This window comes from Bos indicus x Bos taurus, chromosome 5, assembly GCF_003369695.1.
Source record: "Bos indicus x Bos taurus breed Angus x Brahman F1 hybrid chromosome 5, Bos_hybrid_MaternalHap_v2.0, whole genome shotgun sequence".
Lineage (NCBI taxonomy): Eukaryota > Metazoa > Chordata > Mammalia > Artiodactyla > Bovidae > Bos > Bos indicus x Bos taurus.
In genome coordinates, this window is record NC_040080.1 from 3069939 (window position 1) to 3095486 (window position 25548).

Genomic DNA, 25548 nt, shown 5'->3' on the forward strand with positions numbered 1-25548 from the left:
AGGAATGCTGGCTGAATGAAGAACTACATGGCACCTGACGTCAGTCGCCCCGACTCACGAGGACCCTGCAGGGAGGTCAGATTCCCCGGGGACGAGACAAGAGGCTGAGCCATGGATCCGCACCGGTCACACACGGGCTCCCAGGCTGCACGGCCTCGCCCTCCTGCCATCACAGGCCCCGCAGTCAGGCTCTCTCCTCCAGCCCCAGGCCCTGAAGGGCCATCCAACTCAAGCCCTTGCTTCTGGAGTGAACAGCTCCGTACCACCCACCTGCCCCCTGAAAAACCCCCTTCCTCCCCAGAGCCGGCTCCCACACGCTCTCCGCTTTAAAGCCCAGTCCCAGGGCTCACATGGGTAAGAGGACCACCCGGGGAACCCTGCAGCTGGCCTCCCTCCCCATTACAGTCTGAACGTCCCAGGACAGGGCTGCGTGCCGCACACAGATGACCTCAGGGCCCGGCTGCCACCAGGTGGTCACCCCACGGGCCTCAGAGGCACAGGTCCTGCCAGCGGCCAAGTCACATTCCCGTTCACAGACGCGTGTGACCAAGGAGGCCTCCAAGGGTCGCTTCCCTGGGCTTCGAAAAAGGCGGCCTTTGTACGAGAAAAGACTGAGTCGACACTGAGAGCAGAGTGAGCCGTTAAGTTCTATTTGCTTCCCTCGTCCGCAAGCTCCGAACAGAGCCCCAGCAAACAGCCTCGCAGCCTGAAGCCAGAGGGACACTGCAGGGGAGGCACTTCTGTGGGCGTCACCCAGGTCAGCGCTTCGCTCCTCCGACGTCGGCAAGTATTTGCCACTTACGTCACGTATGTGATGTTAAGATAATACTTCCCACTGTCTCCCGAAGCTAACTGCCTTATGCTGCTGCTGCTGCTGCTAAGTCGCTTCAGTCGTGTCCGACTCTGTGAGACTCCATAGACCGCAGCCCACCAGGCTCCTCCGTCCCTGGGATTCTCCAGGCAAGAACACTGGAGTGGGTTGCCATTTCCTTCTCCAGTGCATGAAAGTGAAAAGTGAAAGTGAAGTCGCTCAGTCGTGTCTGACCCTCAGCGACCCCGTGGACTGCAGCCCACCAGGCTCCTCTGTCCATGGGATTTTCCAGGCAAGAGTACTGGAGTGGGGTGCCATTGCCTTCTACGAACTGCCTTATAAAAACGAAATTTACTGGCTGTGTTTTCTGCAGTCACCAAATACAAATCCTGTAATTGTTTCACTTTGAAAGCTTTGGTTTTCACCTTTTGGTGTTAGATTTCATACTTACATAGAATTCTGAGGAAAGGCAAGGAAAAAAATAGAATCCCACAACTGAACAGAAGAATCTCGTTTCTTTTAACCTTTCAGTTTATCCATACATACTCACTTGCCCACACATCTTGAAAGCTTCATTTTTAAGTACGATTTTAATTTCCCAAGTTACTCTGATGACAAAGTCCACAGGAGATTCTAACTGGGGGCTGGGGTCCTGACCCAGAGCTGCAGTTCCCGTCAGGCAATCTAGTTTTCATGAGTGATCCCCGTGCCGCCTAGGACTAGATCAGGGGGTGTCTGGTGAGAGGTGATCAGAGGGGCTCCACTGAGTCCAGGACAAACCAGCACCCCGGCCTCCTGCCGTGATAACCGAGGTGGCAGACAATTCACCCACAGCCGGCTCAGAGCTCAGCAGGGGGACATGACGCACGCCCCGAGGAGGGCCTCGCTCGTCCCAGAGCACGTCTCGAGGTCCAGAGGAGCACGCCAGCTCACGAGACAAGGGGGGCAGCACCCGCACGCCACGCAGGACCCTGGGGCAGGTCCTGGACTACGAAGGAGGTGCCAGCGTGTGCCCGTCACGGAGACGAGCGTCATTGAAACTGAGCGTGGTTGGTGCCCTGGACGACAGGGCCACGTGCGTGGATGTGAAACCTCCTGACTGTGATGATGAGGCCGCGGCAACGCCCGGAAGAGGCCTTTGTCCTCAGGAGGGGATGAGGTTTTGAGGATCGGGGGGCGCGACTTCTCCAACTGATCAAGGGGTTCAGGAAAAGCAGGAACACACGTGAGCACGTGCGTGGAGAACGAGCTGGGCGAAAGGGGAACGACTGGGACGGCCGGGCACGCACACAGGGCCCGCGCCCTCGTGCGTCTGAAGTCACATCAGAACGAGAAGCCTGACACAGACGGCAAGCCGGACCTCTCTGGACGACGACACCCGGAACCGCAGGAAGTGGGGGGAGGGCGAGCTGGGAAAGGAGAAAGGCTCTTCTTCCCGCTGCACCCTCTGTGCTGTGAAACTGTAACGTGTGCGCCCAGAAAAGAAACCAAAGTGAACGAAGGACAAAAAAGCCACCATGAGAAGGGCAGCTGGACGGGAGCAGCACCTTCAGGCCATGGGACGTTCCCAGAGCCGCTCCCCCAGCCCCAGGAACGAGGCTGCGCAGCTCCAGCTTCCCAGGCTGGCCGGGGCTGGCACCTCTATCCACAGGCCTCAGGCGCCACCTGCTGGCCACGCAGGGCACTGCCCACAGCGGCGCCCAGCCTTCAGAGTGACTGCTCTGTCCTCCCAGGAGCTCCAGCGTCCGGCAAAGTGCCCGGTGCCCTGTAGCACCCGGATGAGACACAGAAACGGAAGCATGGAACTTGCGCGTGGAGCTCCAGCAGGACTTGACAGCAAGCACGGGCCGCAGGGCCCAGCTGCCCCACGAGAAGCATGGCGGCACTGTCCTGGGCCCTGCTGGCCCCCACCCAAGCCTGGCCTCGACCCCCGCCCCCCGCCGGCCCACTCGACAGCCAGTCCCACCCCGTGCCGACCCGCTGCCCCCGTCCGACGGCGCACAGTCAGCCACCCCCGGCAGGACTGTCACCGGCCCCGGCCACCACCACGACCACCATGACGCAGGGAAGGACATCCGCCCGGGCGGGCGGCCTCGCCAAGGCAGCACCAGGAAGCCAGCGGAGCGCATTAAGAAAGAATATCCAAGAATGCTCATCACCTCCAATTAAAGATCAATTTTAAAAAAACACAACACTGTACAGCAATTATCTTCCAATTAAAAGTAAATTTTTTTAAAAAACACTCATCAAACTGCACTGGAAGCACATTAATAAACACATCTAGAGTCAACTTCCAGGACAGGCGGCTCTCCTCCTGGTGGCCTACCGGCCTGAAATACAACAGATCAACTTCTGACCCGGTAAATTACACGGGGAACAGGCGCACCAAAGGGGAGCAGGCCAGGCCTCTCAGATCCGGGCCTCCTGCAGAAGCGAGCACGGCCTGAAGCGGCCGAGCCCACGGGGGCTCATCATGGGGGCTCACCAGGGGACTCATCACAGGGACTCCCCCACGGGGACTCATCACGGGGACTCACCAGGGGGACTCCTCATGGGGACTCAGTCACAAGGTCTCACCCCCAGGACTCATCAGGGGGACTCACCCACGGGGACTCATCACAGGGTCTCACCCTGGGGACTCCTCACGGGGACTCAGCCACGGGGTCTCACCCCTGGGACTCACCCACGGGGACTCCTCACGGGGACTCAGCCATGGGGTCTCACCCTGGGGACTCGCCCACAGGGACTTATCACAGGGTCTCACCCTGGGGACTCACCCACAGGGACTCGCCCACGGGGACTCACCAGGGGGACTCACCGAGGTCTGTGTTGGGGCCCGCAAGCAGGTGCTTGAACTTGTCCAGCCGGGAGGCCTCTCTTTCACTTAAGGCCGACGTGCTGAGGGCACTGGGCTCGGGCGCCCCGCCCAGCGCCACGGTGGCCGCGTGTGGGAGAGACTGGGACCTCTGCAGGGGGGCGGCATCACTGGCGCTTCCTGCAGGGGGGCGAGGGGGAGCAAAAGAGAGGTGAGGCCCCGGGGCGCGGCCCACGGCCAGGCGCCCACCGGGAGGCCTCGAGTCCGCCACGCTGGGTCTGCCACAGCACGGCAGTCCCGCCCAGCCCTCACAGAGCAGTGGCGAGCTGCCTGCTGGAGGCAGAGAACGAGCCGGCTCCCACATAGAGCTCACTGTCCTCCTGGTCGCTCCTCAGGGAAACAGACATGCCACGAGAGGCAAGACAGAGAGGAAGAGAAAACCACCGCACACATCGGGGTCGGTGGCCAGGGCTCCCCAGAGGGCCCGCCCGGGCCACACGCCAGACGATCAGTGGGTGCAGGGCCAGGGCAGGGTGCCTGCACGGGTCACCCAGGCCTGGGCACACAGGGAGGCCACCAGGGCCCATGGGAAGGGCCCCATAACTGTCTGAACATCCCAGGCCTCCCCAAGGAGGGAGGCCAGGATCAGCACCCGGAGAAAGCAAAGGAAGCCAGGTGCCCCGCAGGTGGGCTGAGGGGCCACCAGAGCTCACCCAGCCGCTGAGGCGAGGTGAGACGGCACCTGGCACCCAGGACCCAGCATGGGCAGAGGCAGGAGCGGGGGACCCTCGAGCCACAGGACGAGGAGCCTGCAGGGAGCGGGGGACCCACAAGCACGAGGCCCTGAAAGGGCTGCAGGCCCGCAGACCTAAGTCCCTGTGAGCAATCACATCTTCCAAAACAGAGATTCAGAGTAAGAACTAAACTCAGGAAACGGGGCGAGCGACACAGCGCGGAACAGATGCACTGACGGCTGGAAGGTGAAGCGCTGGCCCGGAAGCCCGCCGATGAGCCTGCCGTCCACGTCCGCCGAGGCGGGAGGCGGCCACCTCCCCAGGGCTGGAGGCCCGAGCCGCTGGCAGCAGGGAGGCCCTGCAGGCGCCGTGCGGGGTGACACACCCACAGCAGCCCTGCCAGGCTCCCAATGGACGCTGGAGAAGCCGAGCCTGTGCTCCTGTGTGCCCCCACGGAGGACCGTCCAGGGCATGCAGAATTGCAAACCACCGCTCACAGGAGCGATGAAGTCCAGTGGACCTCGAGGTCTCACCCGAGCAGAGGAGGCCCGCCGGCCCAGCAGGACGGTGTGCTGCCGCGCCACGTGGGCAGCAGGTCCTGAGGGCGGTTTGGGTTACATCAGCAGCCTCTGCAACTGCGCAGGACGCCCAGGAACAGCCAAGGGGATGGGGGCGTGGTCCATGCCTCCGTGGCCCTTGCCACTGGGGCTCCAAGAGTTGCAGCCTCGGCAGAGCCCACCGCAGGAGGAACCCGGGGCCTGGGAGTGCATGCCCTGCCCAAGCGAACGGGACGCAGTCAGAGTGCCCGTCATGAGCCACAGGACTCCTGCACAACCTGGAAAGGCTCAAACTGGGTGCCCTTCCATTTTTAGGCTCAAATACTTCAAAGTTCACTTCGTGTGAAAGAAAAATAGTTTAGATTCCAGTTTGAAAACTGATTGAATGAAAAACTCATGCTATTCCACAAAGAACATGGTAACGCTTCCTAGATTAATTCCCGGAATGTGTTTCTGAAACCTAGGGCTGAGTATGAAACCTAATTCTGCCCCAGCCAGCGGGCTGCCTCAGGCTGCGCTGATGACCTCATTTTCTTCTCTGTAAACAAAGGGCGAGCCCCCCGAACCCCCAGCGACCTCGGCGGGAGGGACCCCCACACCCAACCCCTTACCTCCCTGACACTGCCGGCCCGAGGCCGCTCTGATCGCTGGATTCAGCATCTCAGCCTACATCCCACCCTGCTCTGGGGCCGCCCCGACCTGTTCTGACCCTGGCACCCGCGCCTCCCCACACGTCACATGGAGGCTGCTGTCCATCCCCTCGCCAGAATGGACGCTCCACGCAACAAGGACTCCGTGGGGCAGCCCACGCCCTGAGAACGCGGCCTGACCCGTCACAGGTTAAACAACAGTGTTGTCTGATGTCTCAGCCCCTCCAGCACAAAGACAGTGAAAGTGGTGGAGAGCGCCAGGCACGTGGATAGGAGACACGGCAAGAGCTAACCTTGCAGAGTTTAGAATCGGAACCTGGCGATTCCAGAGAGCAGACACTCGCCCTGCAGATGCTGAGCCCACGTGTTGGGGACTGGGAGGGATCATCGGAAGTGGCCAGGGGCAGATCCAGCCCTAAACACAAGGCAGGCCGGGCCCCTAGGCTGGAAAGGCCTCCTGGAGCAGCCAGGGCATCCTGGGGAGGGCGGGGTCCCCCCAGCAGCCCACAGAAGCTCCTGCCCGGCCACACTGTCTGGAGGGAGACGCACTCAGCCAGGAGGACGAGAGGAAGCGCAGCTGCCTCTGCTGACCAGGAGGCCCTCGGCTGCTGGATCTCCGAGCCCCCGCAGGCTGGGACCCTTCCCCTCGGCCACCCTCCGCCCCAGGGAGAGGGCTCCAGGCCTCTTTCTGGAAACCCGCCCGGCTCTCCCCACCGCCCCCACCTTCGGGACAGGATGCGTGGCTCTCGCTGATGGACTTCACCAGCCGGAGGTCACCGCCGGGGGCCGCGGAGGGGTCCACCGAGGGCTCCGCCGAGGGCTCCGGGGCCCCGGGTGGCCGGGGGCGCCCCTGCCGCTGGCTGTGGTTGCGCAGCACGCGGTGGGCCGTCTCCATGACGACCGCGGTGTTGAGGCTCTCGGCCGCCATGGCCAGGAGCTCGTCGTCGTCCTCGCCGGCGTCCCAGGCGTCGCTGGTGCTGCTCTCAAACTCCTGGAAGGTGCTGGCTCGCGTGGCCTTGACCGGCGTGGTCGGCACCTTGGGCGTGGCCGTGAGCAAGCTGCAAAGCACAAGCGGTCTGTGCTCGCACTCTGCGGGCGAGCGCATCACCCCGGGACCGGTGAGAGAGCGGCCCCTGGGACAGTCGCGCTGCACCTGTGCCCCAGGTACCTGAGGACGCGCAGCAGGGCCCCGACGCCTGAGGACGTGCAGCAGGGCCCCAGATGCCAGAGAACACGCAGCAGGGCCCCAGATGCCAGAGAACACGCAGCAGGGCCCCAGGCGCCTGAGGACCCGCAGCAGGGCCCCAGGCCCACACATCTCCTGCCCCGACACCTTCGCAGACGTCCAGCAGCAGCAGCTGGGGCTGCAGGCGGGGGAGACTGTCCACAGGACACGGGCCCTCGGCAGGTGGGTCTGGACGGATACAGGACAATTCCAAGGATCCCGCACAGCAAGGCAGCACACGACACAGGCTCCCCCGAGCGTCGGGAGCGTCCTTACATGCTCGGTCCTTACACGCTCGGTCCTCCAGGGCCACCCCTGCCCCGCACCCACCTCTAGACAAGGAGCCCAGATACAGGCTGAGCAAGCCGCAGGCAGCGGGCAGAGAACACAGGACGTCACTCAACCTGCATCAGCTATAGGAAGTGAAAAAAATCTCTCTCGTGGGCTCTCTGCTTTTCTGACGGGGTCCTCCCTCAGGTGCTTCAGACAGTAAAGAATCTGCCTGCAGTGCAGGAGACCCGGGTTCAATGCCTGGGTCGGGAAGATCCCCTGTGGGAGGAAATGGCCACCCACTCCAGTGTTCTTGCCTGGAGAGATCCATGGAGAGGAGCCTGCTGGGCTACAGTCCACGGGTCACAGAGAGGCGGACACGACTGAGCGAATGACACACTACTTTCAGCACAAAAGGGTTTGATGCTGGTGAGGACGTCCAGCTTCTCGCTTGGCTATTGCTGCCCCCAGTGCTCTAAGCAGCCGTGACCAGACCCAAGTTCACAAAGGTGTGCCAGGCTCCGCCCCAGCCCTGGGGGCCCTGCAAAGGCTGCCCTCCTCCACCCTCCTTTGCATGGAGCCACCTCCCTCAGAGGCTGGGCAGTGAAAGGCCAGGAGTGCCTCCCGTAAAGCAATCGCTTGATGCGTGCTGGCTGAATGAAGGGCACTCTCCTCCCCATCGGGAACGCCAGGGACCTGGGGGGTCACCACACCCCCCCAGGCCCAGCCTGGGAACAGCCTCACGCAACCCGAGGTCACTTACGTGCCGTGGACCAGGGGGTCGAAGGGCGGGTGCTGAGCGCCATACACGTGCTGGATGCTGTTCAGAAAGGAAGGAGAATAAGTTAGCTTCTCCCCAGAGTTCACAAGGGCCCCACGGACTCAGGAAGCAGGCCAGCTCCTCGAACCGGCGCCAGAGGGAACAACCCCGGCCACCGCAGGGTCCCCAGGCCCGTCGGGAAGGCTGAATGACGCCAGACAAGGCCACCCCTACACACAAGCAGGGCATTCAGCCTCCTGGTGAATGGGCCTCAGTGAGGCACCCACGGCCCCAAGGGCGTCACCACAGGGCCTGGGGCATTGGTCAGCCTCTGCTCCTAGCCTAAAAGACTGACCCAGACACACCCCTCAGGAGGCTCTCATGGGGCACCACTGCCCAGAGACTGAATACAGACTTACAAACACAATTTTGTTAAAAGACTGCATGGTTTCATTACAGTCTGTGCGCATCAGAGTAGATCTGGAAAAAAAGCAGGGACAGAAGAACTCATGCGGCACACTGGCCCGCTGAGCAACCCAACGCACACCGCTTCCTCCCCGCGACGCCCGGCCAGGGGACCCGAGGCAGGCCGGTCGCAGAGACGGAGGAGAGAGGCTTGGCAGGTACGGCCCTGACCCTCAGCTCTCCCCTCTTCTTGTTCAGAGCACACACGTGAGACCAAGAGGGGCCCAGCCATCCTGCCACGAGAAGCAGCCACAAGAAATAAAGCCCCTTGTGACGGAGGAGGGGCGGGGGCAGCTTAGAATGAAGATGTGAAGACAGCGGGACTCCTGCGGCTTGGAGGCATTAGCTCTCAACCTTGGACCACTCCCTAGACGTCCATGGCATGAAATAAACAAGCCCGTTTGCTGAAGCCACGGGCAGTCAGAGTCCTAACTGCTGTGGTCCACGTGGAACAGTCTCTGTAACCCCTGCAGAGCACCCGTGTGCTCAGTCGCTCAGTCGTCTCCGACTCTGTGACCCCGTGGACTGCAGCCCGCCAAGCTCCTCTGTCCGTGGGATTTTCTGAGCGTGAATACTGCAGTGGGCTGCCAATTCTTCCTCCATGCAGGGTGTGTGTATGTAAAGATAAATACAGACACGGAGGAGCTTAGTATATAGATGAAGTCTTCTTAGCTTTTAAAAACAAAATGAAATCCTACCTTGCTTACCCAGTAATATATCAATATCACAACTACATCCCCATATTACTGTTCATCAATCTACTTAAATACATGCACTTTATATCATGTGATACACACGAAAGACACATGCAGCATATTTACACTTTAAAACCCAACACGGCAGGCGCAAGCGGTCTCCCCAGACATTTCTCTGCAATTCCCATAAATCCGTAATTATTTCCAAGCCTCCTAAGTCTTCAAAAGTCGTAACAACATAAGCACCGTCTCCCCGGACAACCTCACCTCTAATTTCACGCCGCCCCACCATTCTGGTTACACGGTAATTTGTTTTCCGTGTTGACTGCGAGCTCTTTGTTTAAACCTCTGTGTGGTTATAAAAACAGCAATAAACTTCTCTGGGGACGATACTGTCACACAAATGTAACTTCGTGAAGATAAAGTCCTAGAGAAGGCAGGCCTGGGACACAAGGGATACACGGGCATCAACGGCATGAACGGCTGACCCCTGAACCACGTGCAGGGTGGGGTGCGGAACTCCACACGGCAGACAGCCTGAGTGTGACTTCCAGTCGGCCCTGAGGACCCGCGACTCCTCCTGATCTGGGGTTCTGCGTGCCCGGCTTCAGGCCACCTGGATGGTGTTGGGCTGTAGCATTTACTACTGAAAGACACCCGTCTGTAAGTGGACCCACGCGGTTCAAACCCACGTTATCCAGGGGTCCGCTGCAGAGATCACTGCTGTCTGATGGGAAGAAGGGCGTGTAGACGCTGATCGTGTACCTGCTCGATCATTAGGGAGGCTGAGCCACCTTGAAACATCCTTTGTCCACCTGTGCTTTCATAAACCGCCTGTTTGAACTCTGCCCATCTCTGAGAGGCGTCCACCCCGATCTCACTGATTTGTAAACACCTCTTTGCAAACAGGACTCCTCCGTCACTGAGGCAGTGAGGTGCGCAGAATGAGGGCCCCAGAAGCGTCGCCTCCCAGCCCCAGCACATGTGAACGTGTCACCTCACACTGCAACGGGGAAGAACCTGGTGTTTCATCAGAATCAATCACCAAAGGGATGTTGCCTATAAGCTTTAATTACATATAACGGCCCATCTCTGGGAACCTTTGTTTCACTCACAGAAACCGTCTCACCAGGCCCACCCGTGAATGACTGCGGGCAGCGGAAATTCACACATCCCCTCCGGAGGCCGATGGGAACCAGGAAGTGCGTGACCTTACACCCTCCCCGTTGAGTATGAAAGGGGCCTGAAGCCTAATTCAGGCAAGGCTGCAGGTGGTGCGTACACTCGCGTTCTTCTTAGTTTGCTGGATTTCCAAATAAAGTCATTCCTGCCCCAACAACTCGTCTCTGGATTCCTGGCCTGAGTGAGGCACACAGGACGAGCTTGTCTAACAAACTGGGGGACTCATCAGGAGTCTCGCTTGCTCGTGTCCAGCCAGCCCAGCCGGGGAACTTTCGGGTAAGGAGGGCCCTGGCAGCTGCCTGGACCACTTGTCCTGAGGATCCGCATCGTCCCCACAAAGTTCCCTGCAACAGCACCAGCCACCCCAGCGCTCAGCAGCGGGAGCAAGGAATCAAAGCTGGGGAGCCACACGGACTCCATATACCAGGGTGAGTCGCTCCGGTGTGTACACCCGGGAACTGCTTCCTCTCCATTTGAGCTTGTTTTTCTAGAGTAAGCCAGTTTGTTTCGTAGCCATATTTGAGTGGGGCACCCTGCTGGAGAGAGGAAAGAGGTGCTGGATTTGCACCACACTGAGCTGTCCTGTGAGCCGGCGGGCTGGTTTCTCGGATGCTGGCCCCTGGGCGAGCCGTTTGTGCTTTGATTCTCTTGAAAAAGAGGAAGTGTTACAACTGTCCCTGGAGAAAGTCCTCTGGGGTGTATTCTGGACCAGGATCTGAGCACAGCTCTGAACCCATGGGTGGCCGTGGCACCTGTCCGGATCTCCGCTGGGGGTCCAGGCAGGGTTACCTCGGGGCCCTGTGCACTGCTTACTGCGACTTTTGCTGCGTTAATTACGTCACTTAATGGGCTCCTGTGTTGCTGGGATACGTAAAACTCAAGACCAAACGAGGGTTTATTTAGCATTCTGCTTGTTCTTTGGTTCTTTTCGTTCCATCTTATTCGGTACTGTTTGTCCACTTACAGCCAAATCAGTTTTGTGATACTTAACATTTATTGATATCAAATGGGGAAAAGGAAGAAAACTGGTCTGTTTTTGTCCAAGAGTGAGACATTCTGAGAAGAGGGAGGTTTGGTTCCCAAGACCACTAAAAGCTAGAAATAAAAGTGTCTTTTCCATAAATACTAGTAAAAGGGTTTAACTTGTAGACACGTGACCCTGATTTGTCCCCTCTGCCGGAAGCTCAATTTGAATCCAGTCTTTTATAACGGATGAGTTTCACACCACTGTACCTGAATCATAGCTAACCTTTTTATGAGGTTCCAACGTTTGCATGTTTGTACATGTGTTACAGAGGTGTGGCACCAACCAGGTTAATTTGTAAAAGAAATGTTTAATTGGCTTAAAGGAAATTTAAGTGCTTACATGAATAATCAAATATAAAAAAAGTGGCCAGAATGAGTTTCAGGTTCACATGATCTAGGAAATACTCAGTAGTGAATCAGTATCTGGTGTGAAAGTTTTGCTTAAGCTTGCTGGTTTGATACAGATGTCTTTATACAGTCATCAACACAAAGTATAATTATACCTAGGTTTATTAGACAATACCTTATTCCTGTTACAAAGACTGCCATCAAGAAAAATAACAATGTGGCAAAGCTGTTAAGTCAACAGAGGTAAATGAAGCCAAGGTCTTTGGAGTAAACTCTATGGGAATGATGTTTTGGGAATGTCTAACTAGATAATCCAGACTTTCATAACTTAGAAGGTAAGACTGAACTTAAAATCTTAAAGGTTCAGTTCAGTTGCCCAGTCGTGTCCGACTCTTTGCGACCCCATGAGCCGCAGCACGTCAGGCCTCCCTGTCCATCACCAACTCCCAGAGTTCATCCAAACTCATGTCCATTGACTCAGTGATGCCATCCAACCATCTCATCCTCTGTCGTCCCCTTCTCCTCCTGCCCTCAATCTTTCCCAGCATCAGGGTCTTTCAAATGAGTCAGCTCTTCGCCTCAGGTGGCCAAAGGACTGGAGCTTCAGCTTCAACATCAGTCCTTCCAATGAACACCCAAGACTGATCTCCTTTAGGATGGACTGGTTGGATCTCCTTGCTGTCCAAGGGACTCTCAAGAGTCTTCTCCAACACCACAGCTCAAAAGCATTAAAATCTTAGTTAATTAGTTAAAATCTTAACGGTAAAGTGGTACGAAGCCTGACTTTTTGGTTCTCTAAGAGGACACTGTTTTCCTAAAACACTGAACTGCTTTTGGTAACTGTTTCTTTAAGTGATTCTGTATTTGCATTGATCTTTTATCAAGGGTTAAAATTTTTTCATATTTTTTACAAACTTCCCAAAGATAAAGTTCTAAGTAGGGTTCATCTGACCTCTAGCTAACGTTTGGGTTTGCCAGAGGGTCCTGGGAACACCTCAAATCATTTGTTTTCTCTCCATCTCAGAGGAACATTAAACTACCTGGGCCCACTGGGTGTGTTTGAGCTGCACGGGAGGCACTGCCAAGTGGTTGGTGATGAAGCATGCGTACATGCATCGTGGGGGTGAACGCCTCCTTAGAATGTGTCATATGGGTGAACACTGTTTAAATACACATTCTAGAATTTACACGGAACTCCTAACATCCTGGCCTATCCTGGTAAATCACATCAGTCATAATCTGCGTAATTATCTTGGTTGTCTGTCACAGGAGTAATCAGGTTTCTGCTCACTGCGGTCTGTGGTTTTACAGTGGCTTCCAAATGAGTCTGTGTTGTTCTGTGAAAAAGCAGGGAAGGATGACGACCGCTGAGTGCCAGCCATTTGTGCCCCTGCACCCGGGAAAACAGAAGGAAGGGAGTGAGTGAGGGCTGGTGCTTCAAACCGCGACCGCTCTGAGCAGACGCCCCAGCCGCTCTGGCTGTCGCGCCAACATACCTGCCCCCTTTCCACCCAGCCCCAGTTCCTGACGCTGGGGCCCAGGACTCCCAGCCCCATGAGGACCAGTTAGAAAATCCTGTGTTAGTTTCTAGGGAGCAGGGACTTGGTGGAGTATCGCTGTCTAAGAGCCAACAGGGAGTCTAACGTGAGCCAGGAGCCACTCCCGGGGCAGGGCGGCTCCCCTTACATCATTACCTCCTAGGGGCTTAAATGCAAACCACCAGCCGGTTGGCTTCCCCAGACTTCTTTAATGGGGAAGGTCACAGCCCTCCTTATGAGGAGGGTCCGCTACACCTGAAGGCCACTCGGCAGCGCCCAGATCTGAACCAAACTGGGGGCCAGCGAGGGAAGGGGCCCTACTAGACCCCTACGTATCAGTGCCTCTCAGCAGGGCCTTGCAAAGGGGAGCCAAAGCAAAAGAGTTTGAACAATAATCAAGAACTTCAGCCAAACAAATGAAGACCTCGCTGAACTTTTGCAAAGAGTTTATTGGGCCTACAGACATCACACTAAAGCAGATCCCAAGGCCCTGGAAATATATGAATGGTCAATTTGACCTTCTGGGGCAAACTGCCTCGGATACCAGGAGGAAGTTGCAAAAATCAGATGGTACGTTTGGAATGAACCCTTCTCAATCGGTAGATGTTGCTTTTATGAAGTATTCAACAGGGAACAACAAAGGAGAAATACAAAGCAAAAGCCACTTTCTGGCAGTGACGCTGGGTTTTTGGAAGGCGGTAACTCTAAAGAGAAGCAAGTCCCACTAGAACAGTGCGCCCACTGTGAGGAGGAGCAACACTGGAGAACAGATTGCCCTCTGCTGAAACAGAAGGAGAACAATTAAAGATGAGAGCCTCTCACACAGTGTTGACAGAGAGACACGCGCAGAAGAGGCCCAGGGGCTCCCTTGGCCTTGAGGCACCTCACACCCACGGGAGCCCGGAGACACTGACATGGGGAGTGAGCTGATTAACTCCTGACAGATTTCACCCTGGAGTTTTCACTGGAACAGCTTGACATCAGAGTCCCACCAGAACACACTTTAAGCCTACAGATGGAGCTCGTGAAAATCCCAGAAAAGCAGACAGAGCTCTTTCCCCCAGGGTCTTAAACATAACCCAAAGACCACTGTCAGACGTCCCCAGATGGGGACTCAACACAGAGGAACCTGCCCACCGAGGACTGAAGAGAGACTTGACTCACGTGCCTTGCACTGCAAAATCGCAGATAACCTGCTGGTGTTTGTGGACAGCTGCAGGATGGGTGGAAATATATCCCACCTGGAGGCAGTCTGCGGTGGTTAAAGCCTTCCCTGGGGAAATCATCCCCTGATTCGCATCAAGGCGCTAAAACAACTCATATCCTGGAGTCCACAGTCAACAGGAAAAACCAAGGAAACCAATCATACCTCGAAGAGGAACGCCGCTAAAATTCCGAGAGACATTTAGCTTGGGGTAAGCCCTTGCCAACTGCCCTGTTACAGGTCAGGGGCTGCCTGAAGCAGGCTTAAACGAAGCCCCTGTAGAATGCTGTACGGTAAGCCATTCCAACCGTCTGCAGAGACAGGAGAATCCCAGTGCTAGAAGGCCTGGTGGCTGCAAAGCACATTCAAAGGCTGGGCTCAACACTAGTCATGGAGCTGCCTGCAACAGGCCTGCCCGTCCATGAAGCAGACGGTAATTCCACTGTAGCTGGAGAAGCAGCGACCAACCTGTATAACTGTGTCCAAACAGCACAGGAATTTAGGGCATGCATCAGGAACTGGAAGCAAAACCTCGAGTTTAACTACAGATTAGACAAAGTGCCAAGAGGTTTCACTGGTTCAAACAGCTGCAGATTAAAGGGACTGACTAGAGACCTAAGGCGGACTCGTCGCCTCGGTTCAGCAGAATGGCCTTTGCTCCTCTACCCACAGGAGTGTGGGAGGGACGCTGACAGTCGGGCAGTAACAGGAGAGACTCTGTTCTCTCACAAGTTTATCACCAAAGGGCTGTTGCCAAGAAGCTTGACTCACAAATAACGGCCCATCTCTGGGGACCCTGCCTCCCAGGAACCCTCCTGACCAGGCCCACTTGTGAATGGCTTCTGGAGGAAGAAATTCACATACCCCCGATGAGGCTGATGGGAACCAGGAAGTGTCTGACTTTGCTCCCTCCTCTTTTCATATAAAAGAATTCTAGCTCAGGCACGATGGTTCTTTGGAGCAGGAATCCACCATCTTCTCAGTTTGTTGGCTTTTTGATTCAAGTCGCTGTTCCTTGTCCCAGCAACCTGTCTGGATTACTGGCCTGTTGAGCAGCGAGCAGTATGAGCTTAGACTTGAGGACAACACGGCAGGGGGGGCCCTGCAGATGCAGCTAGGAGCACACGCCTGGGAGTGCAGCCTGCATCATCCAGGTGGGTTCGATCTCATCAAAGTCCTCAAGAGGAAAACCCCCCACCTGCGGTCAGGGGGCCGTGATCGAGGAGGAACGCTGGGATCGAGGCTGCGTGGCTGGCTGTGAATGAACACGAAGGGGGCTGAAGTCAAGGAGTGCAGGCAGCCTTGAGAAGCTGAAGAGGTAAGGAGACAGCTTCTCCCCTAAAGGCTCCAGAAAGCCCCACCAACACCTTGGTGTTAACCCAAGGAGGCCTAATGCAGACTTGACCTCCAGAACTATAAGGTAATAAATGTGTGTTGTGATAAGCCAAGAGGCTTGTGGTAATTTGCTTCTGCAGCAATAGGAAACTCACATTGGTAGAGAATCTATTTTCCTGACATGTGGGAGCCTTAATGGTTAAGTCATCACACTTCTGGGCTTGCCTGGCAGCTCAGTGGTAAAGAATCCGCCTGTGCATGCAGAAGAATGTGGGTTTGATCCCTGGTCCGGGAGGATCCCCTGGAGACGGAAATGGCAGCCCACTCCAGTACTCTTGTCCAGGAAAATCCCGTGGACAGAGAAGCCTGGTGGGGTACAGTCCTTGGGGTCGCAAAGAGTCAGACATGACCGCGCGACTGAACAGTAGCAGCAGCATCACACTCATCCTTACGGAGGGTTCTGCTCCGAGGACGACACTTGGAAAAGCCCACCCCACTGCCCCCGTCCATTCAGGCTGCTGTAACAAATCCCACGCACTGAGCAGCTTATGAACAACAAGATCTGATGGCTATGCAGGCTGGGAAGCCCAGGATGGAGGCACCTGCAGACCTGGTGTCCGGAGAGAGCTCCCTTCTCGGTCTGCAGACCCTGACTCCCTCTCCTGGCAGAAGGGGACAGAGCCCTGTGCGTGTCACACGCCTACCAGTGCTGGCGGGGGTCCCAGCTGACAGCCTGCACCAGCTGCTGGATGCCTGAGGGACTCAGGCCCCCACCTTCGAGACTTCCCAGGAACACCCCCGAGCCTTCTCTTTTTTTTTTTTTTTTTTGGACAAAAACAGTCTCAGCCTGCCCAGGCCAAGCACCACCCATCTGTCGTGGTCCTGTCTGAAATTTCCATGGCTGGCTGTGTGACCTTGGCAGAAAAGCTTCCATTTTTCAGAATCCAAAGATCTGGGTTCAAGACCCAACACTTACAAGCTGATAGGAGTGCTAACCAAGTAGCTGCTCAGAGCTTCTGCTTCCTCACCCAGGAAGCGGGAATAAGAGCGTGTACGTACACAGGGAGACCCCTCGTTAACAGCGCTGTGGATACTGCACAGTGACCGACGGACAGTGCTTACCAACATCAGCAACCAGTCTTTCCTGGACGCCGGCACTCCTCCGGGGTGCCCCGCTGCGTTCACACGGCTCATCGCCAGCAGCCAGTTCTGCCTGCAGCCCACGCCCTGCAGGTCCTGTTCCCGGAGGTCCGAGCGCCGGCCCGTACTGCAGGCCCCGCCCCTCCAGGACATCAGGAAACCCACTAACTCTTCACGGGAAAACACCTGTGATCGCTGAGCAGAAAACGCTCCAACAAAGTCCAAGCTCAAACTAAAAGCAGCCTCATCTTATCTTATTAAAATGACGTTTGGTCTCGCATTGTGAAAGAGAAAAACAGGCTTCAACAAAAGCCCTTTTTAAACAGTAAGTGGCAACTAACACACCCACCTCATTTCAGATAATGAAATCTTTCTTTAATAAATACATTAACTCATAAACTTTTTAATAGATGATACTGCTTTAAAACACTGAAGTAGTTCACTGAACCCTAGTGATTCCTTATAAACTGCAGGTCAACGTGACCTAATTCCACTGCCAGCTACACGCTGGAGACAGCATCGCACAAGCACGTGAGGGGACAGGTTCGGCAATGACCGTAACGCCACAGAGAGGAAAAATGTTAGGAAATCTCTAGATGCCCATTATCAACTGAATAAATTTTAAAAACTAAAATATATGCATATAATAGAATACCAACCACAGCAAACGTGAAGGAACTACAGCCACACAAATCAACACAGGGAAATCTTGTTAACGTGACAGTGAAGAGATGAATACACACACACAATGTTAGTCACTGCTGCTAAGTCACTTCAGTCGTGTCCGACTCTGTGTGACCCCATAGACGTCAGCCCACCAGGCTCCCCCGTCCCTGGGATTCTCCAGGCAAGAACACTGGAGTGGGTTGCCATTTCCTTCTCCAATGCATGAAAGTGAAAAAGTCAAAATGAAGTCGCTCAGTCATGTCCAACTCTTAGCGATCCCATGGACTGCAGCCTACCAGGCTCCTCCATCCATGGGATTTTCCAGGCAAGAGTACTGGAGTGGGGTAAGTCGTGTCCAACTTTTTTGAGGCCCCACGGACTGTAGCCTGCCAGGCTCCTCTGTTCATGGAATTCTCCAGGCAAGCAGACACTGGAGTGGGTAGTCATTCCCTTCTCCAGGGGATCTTCCTGACCCAGGATCTAACTGGGTCTCCTGCACTGCAGGAGGGTCCTTTACCATCAGAGGCCCCAGGGGAGGTCCTGGTGGGAACAGACCCCACACACCCCAACTCAAAGTCTGCATGTAGCAACAAAGATCCCTCAGGCGGCACCGAAGATCCTGCAGGCCACAACTAAGACCCAGGACAGGCAAATAAAAAAAGTCTTTTTAAGTTAAACTTGAGAAGGACTAACTTGTTACCAGCAGGCAACCGTGAGGACCAGGAGCGGTGTTTTCCGGGTCCCATTTGTCAACATCCTGAGGACCACAAACATCCTGAGCACCCAAGAAGGACTCAGAGGGAAGGAGAAATGAAGGAGAACTGACGGAGGTCCCAGGTGCCAAGCCTGTGATGTAACAGAGGCTCCCGGCTGGCCGAGAGGGCAGGGTCTAGACAGAGGACAGCACAGGGTGGGCCAGGGAAAGCTGGCACAGAGATGCCCGCCGTGCGCCCTGAAAAGGACCCCAACCAGAAGTGCCTCCCACGAGAGCCCCACGGTCCCGTAAAGGCCACCTCTTCTGCATGAGGCACAGGAGGTATCACTAAAGCACCCTCACTAGTGAGGGGCAGACAGACGACAGAGAACGGGAAGAGCAGAAGTTTAAAGCAAGAACCCTAAAGGGCGCTCCCGGGCGGACAGGGCCCCGGGGGAGGACAGGCTGGAGACCTGGGCTGACGCCAAATGTCCGAAAGAGACAGGCCCCGGGGCCAAGCCCCCACTCCCCAGGGTCTGTCCCGGCTGCCTTTACAGCTTGGGTCTGCTGCTGCTAAGTCGCTTCAGTCGTGTCCAACTCTGAGCGACCCCAGAGACGGCAGCCCACCAGGCTCCCCGTCCCTGGGATTCTCCAGGCAAGAACACTGGAGTGGGTGGCCATTTCCTTCTCCAATGCGTGAAAGTGAAAAGTGAAAGTGAAGTCACTCAGTTGTGCCTGACTCTTAACAACCCCATGGACTGCAGCCCACCAGGCTCCTCCGTCCATGGGATTTTCCAGGCAAGAACACTGGAGTGGGTTGCCATTGCCTTCTCCACAGCTTGGGTCAGGAAAGCTTTTTTAAAAAACTCAGTCAGGGACTTTCCTGGTGGCTCAGTGGCTGGGAATCCGCCTGCCAACGCAGGGGATACCGGTTGGATCCCTAGTCTGGGACGACCCCACGTGAAAGGAGCGACACAGCCCAAGCGCCAAAACTCCCAACGTGCGCGCATCGCAGTGCCGGCGCTCTTCAACCAGAGGAGCCCCCGCCCCACAACAGACACCCAGCGCAGCCTCCAGATCCAGACAGACAGACGGCTGTCTGAGGGCCTGCCTGCGGACACCCTGCTCTGGGAGCGGCCTTCACGTCCGTCTAGAGAGCGCCGACTCAGCCGGTCACGAGCCACCTAGAGGCTGCCCTCTTGAATCGCTCAACACACCCCGCTGAGTACCTGCTCCAGACCAGCCCGGCTGGCACTGCCAAGATGCCAGGGGCGCCGCTCTGGACGCAGGAGGAGAAGGGAGGAGATGAGCCTCAGCCGACAGGGCTGGAGGCAGCGGGCAGGAGGGGACAGCCGATGGCGCCAGGCCTCGCGGCGTGACAAGGCGACTGCCTCCTGCGCATCCCAGCAGACTTCTTTCTGGTCTGAACTTGGTCCCCCTACACCAAGGCCCCGGCCTTGAAACAGAACTGATGGGACAGCACCAGAACAGCCTCTTGCTTTTGTTAATTAAAGGCTGAAGAGCAGAGGGTGAAGACAGCCATGAATGAAATGATGAACAGTGACAGGAAATAAAAGGAAAAGGAATAAATTCAAGACGCGGTGGCCAGAGCGTCGTAAAATAAATGAAAAATTATACGGCCACGTTTACGATTAGCTGCCTCCTGTATTCCAGACTCATGGAGTAAGCAGGCAAACCATGTGGTGACTCGGTTTACAGCTCATCAACCCCTCCTCCGCCAGCAGAGTCATCATGCAGGGTCTCCTCTGGGCTCAATAGCAGTTTCCTGAAAAGTGAACTAAATTAGGGACTGATTTACCATCCACTCATTCCAACCACAGCGATGCTCCCCAGATTTAGAAAATATGCTCAGAAGGAGCGAGTTTTCCAAGGAAATTAACTTTAGAGGGCTTCAGAGGGAGATGCACGGAGCGCCGTCATTACGACAGCACACAGCTCCACCGCCCCTCCGCCCAGTCGCGTGCAGGCCCACGTGGCCCCCAGGACCCACACCGGAGGGGATCCGGGCTGTCCCACCGTCAGCACCCACGCCTGCCACGCAACGGCGCCACCCGCCCAGTCCCACAAGCTCTCAGCCGCCTCCTGTCCCCGCCCGGCCACCAGCTCCCCGCCAAAGGGACTGGATTCGTCTCCTGTCACACTCCTTGGGGCCCCGGGAGCCGACAGAGATGAGAAGTTACTGAGCCAGCCACTTCACGGATGGCTCTAATACGTCTTAGAAATGAGGGTTCTGACAATAAACTCGTCCCTCCCTTTATGTTGATGGTAAAGAAGTTTCTTCCCCGTGAAAAACCCGTGTGTGAAACACAATACTGGAAACCGACTGTGCTTCAGTTGAAAGAACACGGCAGCGGGATGGACTCACAGAGCACCGCCTCCACAGTGTGGCCCAGGGGCGGGGCGGGGCGCGCAGGGGTGCAGGGGTCCACAGGACAGGACCCGCCAGGCCAGGGCGCGCAGCGTGGGCTGGCACCGGGAGGACTCAACTGCAGACCTGGAAGCCGCTGAGGGTAAATCCCCCTCGTTCTCGTCACAAGACAAGTCTGTAACTGCGTGGTGATGGATGTTAACCAACTCACGGGGCGTTCCGTGATCTGCACGCACACGGACCCTCACGCTGCACACCAGAAACCAACATGCTGATTACGTCTCAATAAAAACACCAGAAACCAACATGCTGATTACGTCTCAATAAAAACACCAGAAACCAATATGCTGATTACGTCTCAATAAAAACACCAGAAACCAATATGCTGATTACGTCTCAATAAAAAGCAAGGAGGGGCTCCCCTAGTGGCCCAGCGGTAAAGAATCTGCCTGCCAACGTGGGAGACGTGGGTTCGATCTCTGGTCCAGGAAGACCCCACAGGCCACGGGGCAACTAAGCCCCGGCACCCCAACCACTGAGCCCGGGACCTGCTCGACTGAAGCCCACCTGCCCAGAGCCCGTGCTCCCCAACAAGATACGCCACCGCCACGAGGAGCACACTCACTGCAGTGAGCGCAGCCCTCGCCCGCCACGAGAGAACGTGTGAGCAGCAGAGAAGACCCACTGCAGCCAAAATTCCAAATAAGAAATCAAAACACACACCAGGGCGTCCCTAGTGGTCAGTGGGCACAACTCAGAGCTCCCGACGCAGGGCTCGACCCCCACACGCCACGCAGCACCCAGAAAAGACGGACGAACGGGGGCAGGGAGGGGAAGCCTTCTGAAATCAACAGGGGAGAGGCCAGCACAGCAGGCGGCCGTCACCACCTCCCTCCTCCCCACTCCTCCTGACTTTGCTCCAGGCTTGCACTGTGCCCTCTCACCTCTCCGGTCATCCGTCCAGCCCAGAGGACGATCCCGACTCCTCTGTGCTCCCCAAAGCCCCGCGCTCCACCGGCCTTCTTCCCAGCACGTGGGGAAGCACACGTGTCTCCCGTGAACACGCACACAGCTGCCTCCAGGCTGAACCACCTCCGGCTCTCGAGCACACACGCGCCACCTCACGTTAAAGGGTCTGCCACAAAAATCAGCCTTGCCCCCCGCCTCCAGGCCTCACACCGTCCTCCGCCAGGACATCACCCTCTGCAGGCACACGGGTAAAACGCATGAGGCTCGTCCTGCCTGTGCAACTTCTGCCAACCAGCGGCCTCCTGGCTCCCCCTGGAACCCTCCTGCGGGGTCTAGTGCACCACACCCACTCCTTCCCAGACGTCCTCTCCAATAACACCAACCCAGAAACCACCCTTGCCACCTCCTGGAAGCCCACCACGTTAAGTGGGTCTCCAGGTCCACCAGGACCTCCAAACCCGCCCCCCATGTCTATGCCCACCCCAGGCCGCTGTCCCCACCAGAGAGCGCCGCCCCGGCCTCCAGGGCAGTCAAGCGGCTCCCCCACGCCTCCCGTCTGCCGGGCTGGTGTGCTGCCCTCAGGGGACACTGGGGCTCCCCATGCCGGGGGCCGGCCCACTCCGGCCTGCTCGCCACCCCCTCACCCACACGCCCAGGGCCTCTTCTGTCCCTGTGCTCCCCACACTGTGTCTCCAAGGCTAGCAGAAGCGTGCACGGGAAGAAGGTTAGTGGCAAACCTGCCGCGAGGAATGCGAGGGAGCAGGGGGAAGGCGGACGGCCACGGGCGCATCTGAGGAGCGCGGAGCGGACAGGTCTGACCCCACAGCACAGTCAAGCGCGAGGGCGCAGAGCACCACAGGGCCACCGCCGTCCTCTGCCGGCCAGTGAGCTGCGGACCCGGGGCGGAGGGACGCCCGGGGACGGGCCACGGAGATCAGGGCACTAATGCGGTCAGGAGCCCAGGAACGCAAGGGGCAGCATGGCCGGAAAGGCCCTGCCCTGGGCCGACAGGCCTGAGTCCCAAGCCACCTGGTGCCCGGAGGGGCTGCCCCGGGGCCCCATGCCTGGCCACACTAGTGATCACGGGAGCCTCAGCCCTGAGTTCTCGTGACTCTGGCAAGAGGACCCACGACTGTTCTAAGCTCACCAACAGCTTCACGCACCCCCTCACCTGCAGAGCTTGGGCTGAACCCCCCCAAAGAGGAACCAGCATCAGAGAGAGGGAACAGGAAGAAGGGCACTCAGCACCGAAGTTCCCTGTAATGCAGCCCCGGAATGGAAAAGCCCAGGCTGCCCATCCCTCGGGGCCTCCTGATCCTCTGCCTCCCTTCTGTGGTCGGCGGGGGGCAGGTGGGGGGGTATGTAGGGGTGGGGCCTAGAAGCTGCCCCCTCACTCCTGGAGAACTAAGGGAGACTCCCACCCTGGAGAAAGGAAGTCAGCAGGCAAGAGACCAGGTCCCGACCCCAGCCTGGGGCCAGGCCATCACAGACCGCACAGCATCCCGCTGCCCTGAGGACTACAGCCTGGCAGAGGAGGCGCTCAGCGCGCGCTGCAGGGAGGCAGCACTCCGTCCAAGGCTCCACCGCCCCCTGGGGCGAGGAACCAACACCTGCCTGGGGATGCGGTTCGCAGCCACTAACCCAGACTCCTCCCGAGGGAGGGCCAGGCACTCGGTCCCGGGCACTCCTCTGGCCGAGCATCCCCTGTGGAGCCAGCCTCTCCAAGGCTGGGACCCCACTGCACCCAGAGGGCCCACGGGCCAGTCCTCACGCAGCCTGTGTTCAACGGAGGAGCGGGCAAGCCCGGGGGCAGGGAAGACGGAGCGGCTGCAGAGGGCACGGTGAGGGCGGGCGTCACTCCCAGCCGGGTCACCGAGCCCTCCTCATCTGAGCTGCTCTCAGCCAAGCGGGGCCGCCCTGACGGGGGCAGAGAAGCGAGATGTGGGGAGATGCGGGCCGGGTGCCTGGCCTGTTTATCTCCACCCACGACCTCCGCGCGCCTTCATGACGCTCGGAGGAGAGAAATAGTTCCTCCAGCTCTTGTTTTTAAAAAGTTTAAAAAACAAAGAACAAGTCCAAAATCATCAGAGATTTATTTTTAAGTCACTTTTGTCCTCGTCTAAAAATTAACCCAAAAGGGTCCAGATTTCCTACATTAGACAGAAATATAAGTGCAGGGGGGGGGGGAATTTTCACTTTAACTTTTTCAAAATGTCTCCAGACAAAAGGCATTTAATAACGTAAAACGTGACCACTGGGAAACCGTATATTTAGCAGAAGCCCACCCTCACTGGTGTCCACGGCCCTCATCAGAGCAAGACCACCTCCACTCAGGTGGGGGAGGGGGTGGGTTGGGGCCAGAGAAATCCACTCCCCTGAAACACAAGGTCGCTGCCAGAGCACAGACTCCCAGGCTCCCCATGACAGGAAAACAGGAACAGACGATCCGAACAGCCGCTCTGAAAGCACAGCAAGAAAACCACCCCGGTTTATAAAAACACAGGCCGGGGGCTGGGGGACAGCAGCTGAGCACCCCTGAGGAGACAGGGCCTCCCGGTGGCTCCTGGACCCCAGAGGACACAGAAGACCCCCCCAGCTCAGTCCCAGGCCCTGAGGACTGAAGACGCTGCAGAGCTTACCAGCAAGGCCCAGCCCGCCCAGCCTCCCCGCACATCTCCCTGACCGCCCCCACGGGGCTCTCCTGCGGCTGCGGGAACAAATGACCACAAACTTGCCGCCTTACAACACACACCCGTCATCCCAAAGCTCCAGAGGTCGGAGGCCGGCACAGGTCCCCCAGGACTAAAGTCATTCTGGAGGGGACCCTGGGAGACCCATCTCCCGCTCACCCAGCTTGTCAGTAGAACTCAGTTTCAAGCGGGTGCAGGACCAAGGCCCTCATCTTCCTGCTGGTCGAGGGCAGAGGCGGACCCCGGTTCCCCGATGCCTCGGGGCCCCCTCCTGCATCCTCAAAACTAGCAACCGCAGATGAGACGGAGCCACGTGCCCCATCTCCAAGGCCTTTAATAACTGCTCAGACTACAGTGGGTCCCCCAGATGCTCCAGGACAGCTTCTCCATCTCAAGGGCAGCTGACAAGCGACCAAAATTCCACCTACGACCCTGATTCCCCTCTGCCACAGAACCGACGCTTCACAAGCTCTGGAGAGAACGTGGACGTTTTGGTGGGGTGGGGGGGACCATTCTGCCAACCACATGCCCCCCACTCAGGCCAGAACCCTGGGGGTCACCCCAACCCCCCAGCACCCCGTCCATCAGGGACCCCTGCGAGGCCCGTCACAGCCTAGGCCCTGAGCCTGCTCTCGGGAGGACGATGGGGCCTCACCGCTCAGTGACGGGGACCAGGACCCAAGTCCTCCCCAGGCCCCACTCACCGCTCCTCACTTCCTCCACCGAGTCTCCCTATAGGAATGCTCTGACCCTGACCCGCACCTCCAGGTGGCAGGCTGGCCCCTGCAGCCCTGGGTCCCTGCTTAGACAAGACCTCCTCTGGGGGACGTGGCATCCTGTGGGTGCAGTGCCCGCTGCCCTGCACCCGTCACCAGGCTGCGGCCGGGCGACCTGCAGACTGTGCATCTGGTATTCAGCGGCCCTGCGGCCCACGTCCCTCTGCTCAGCGTGGTCCCTGGCACGTGGAAGATGCTCCCCGTGCTTTCTGAATGAGTTACCCACTCAACACTCCTCCCTGCAACTTCGGTGGCCAGCGGGGTGACAGTCAAGCCGGCTGGCCCGTTCACTCAGGGCCCCCTCGTGGCTCTGAGCACTGAAAGCTGACGGCCGCCAGAACCAGGACGCTGAACCGTCTTCTGGCCCGGCCCCACCAGAGCACCGTGGCCTTTCCACCCGCAGTGGGGACCCTGAGCACCAACCCCCCACTGACAGATGTTGCCCTGCACAGTCAGCAGAGCGCACGCCATGCGGCACGAGAGGGGGCCACGCCAAAGGGCGGCGTGTGTTCTCACACCTGCGTGCGACGGCCTTGTCATGGCATTTAACGTTAGTGTGGCAAGAACGCCAAGGCCAACAGCAGAAGCGGCGACCCCGCCCCTCCTAAC

The 25548-nt window shown here is 57.5% G+C and overlaps 1 protein-coding gene across 1 annotated transcript in view; it reads right to left on the minus strand.

Moving 5' to 3' along the window:
* TBC1D22A (TBC1 domain family member 22A) overlaps window positions 1–25548 on the minus strand; it is a 262971-nt gene that overhangs the window by 232862 nt on the left and 4561 nt on the right. The window contains exons 2-4 of the mRNA XM_027540480.1: window positions 7826–7882; window positions 6291–6625; window positions 3630–3806 (exon numbers count right to left, since the gene is read on the minus strand). Of these exons, the coding sequence (XP_027396281.1) occupies window positions 3630–3806; window positions 6291–6625; window positions 7826–7882 (569 nt within the window). The remainder of the gene's footprint in view (window positions 1–3629; window positions 3807–6290; window positions 6626–7825; window positions 7883–25548) is intronic.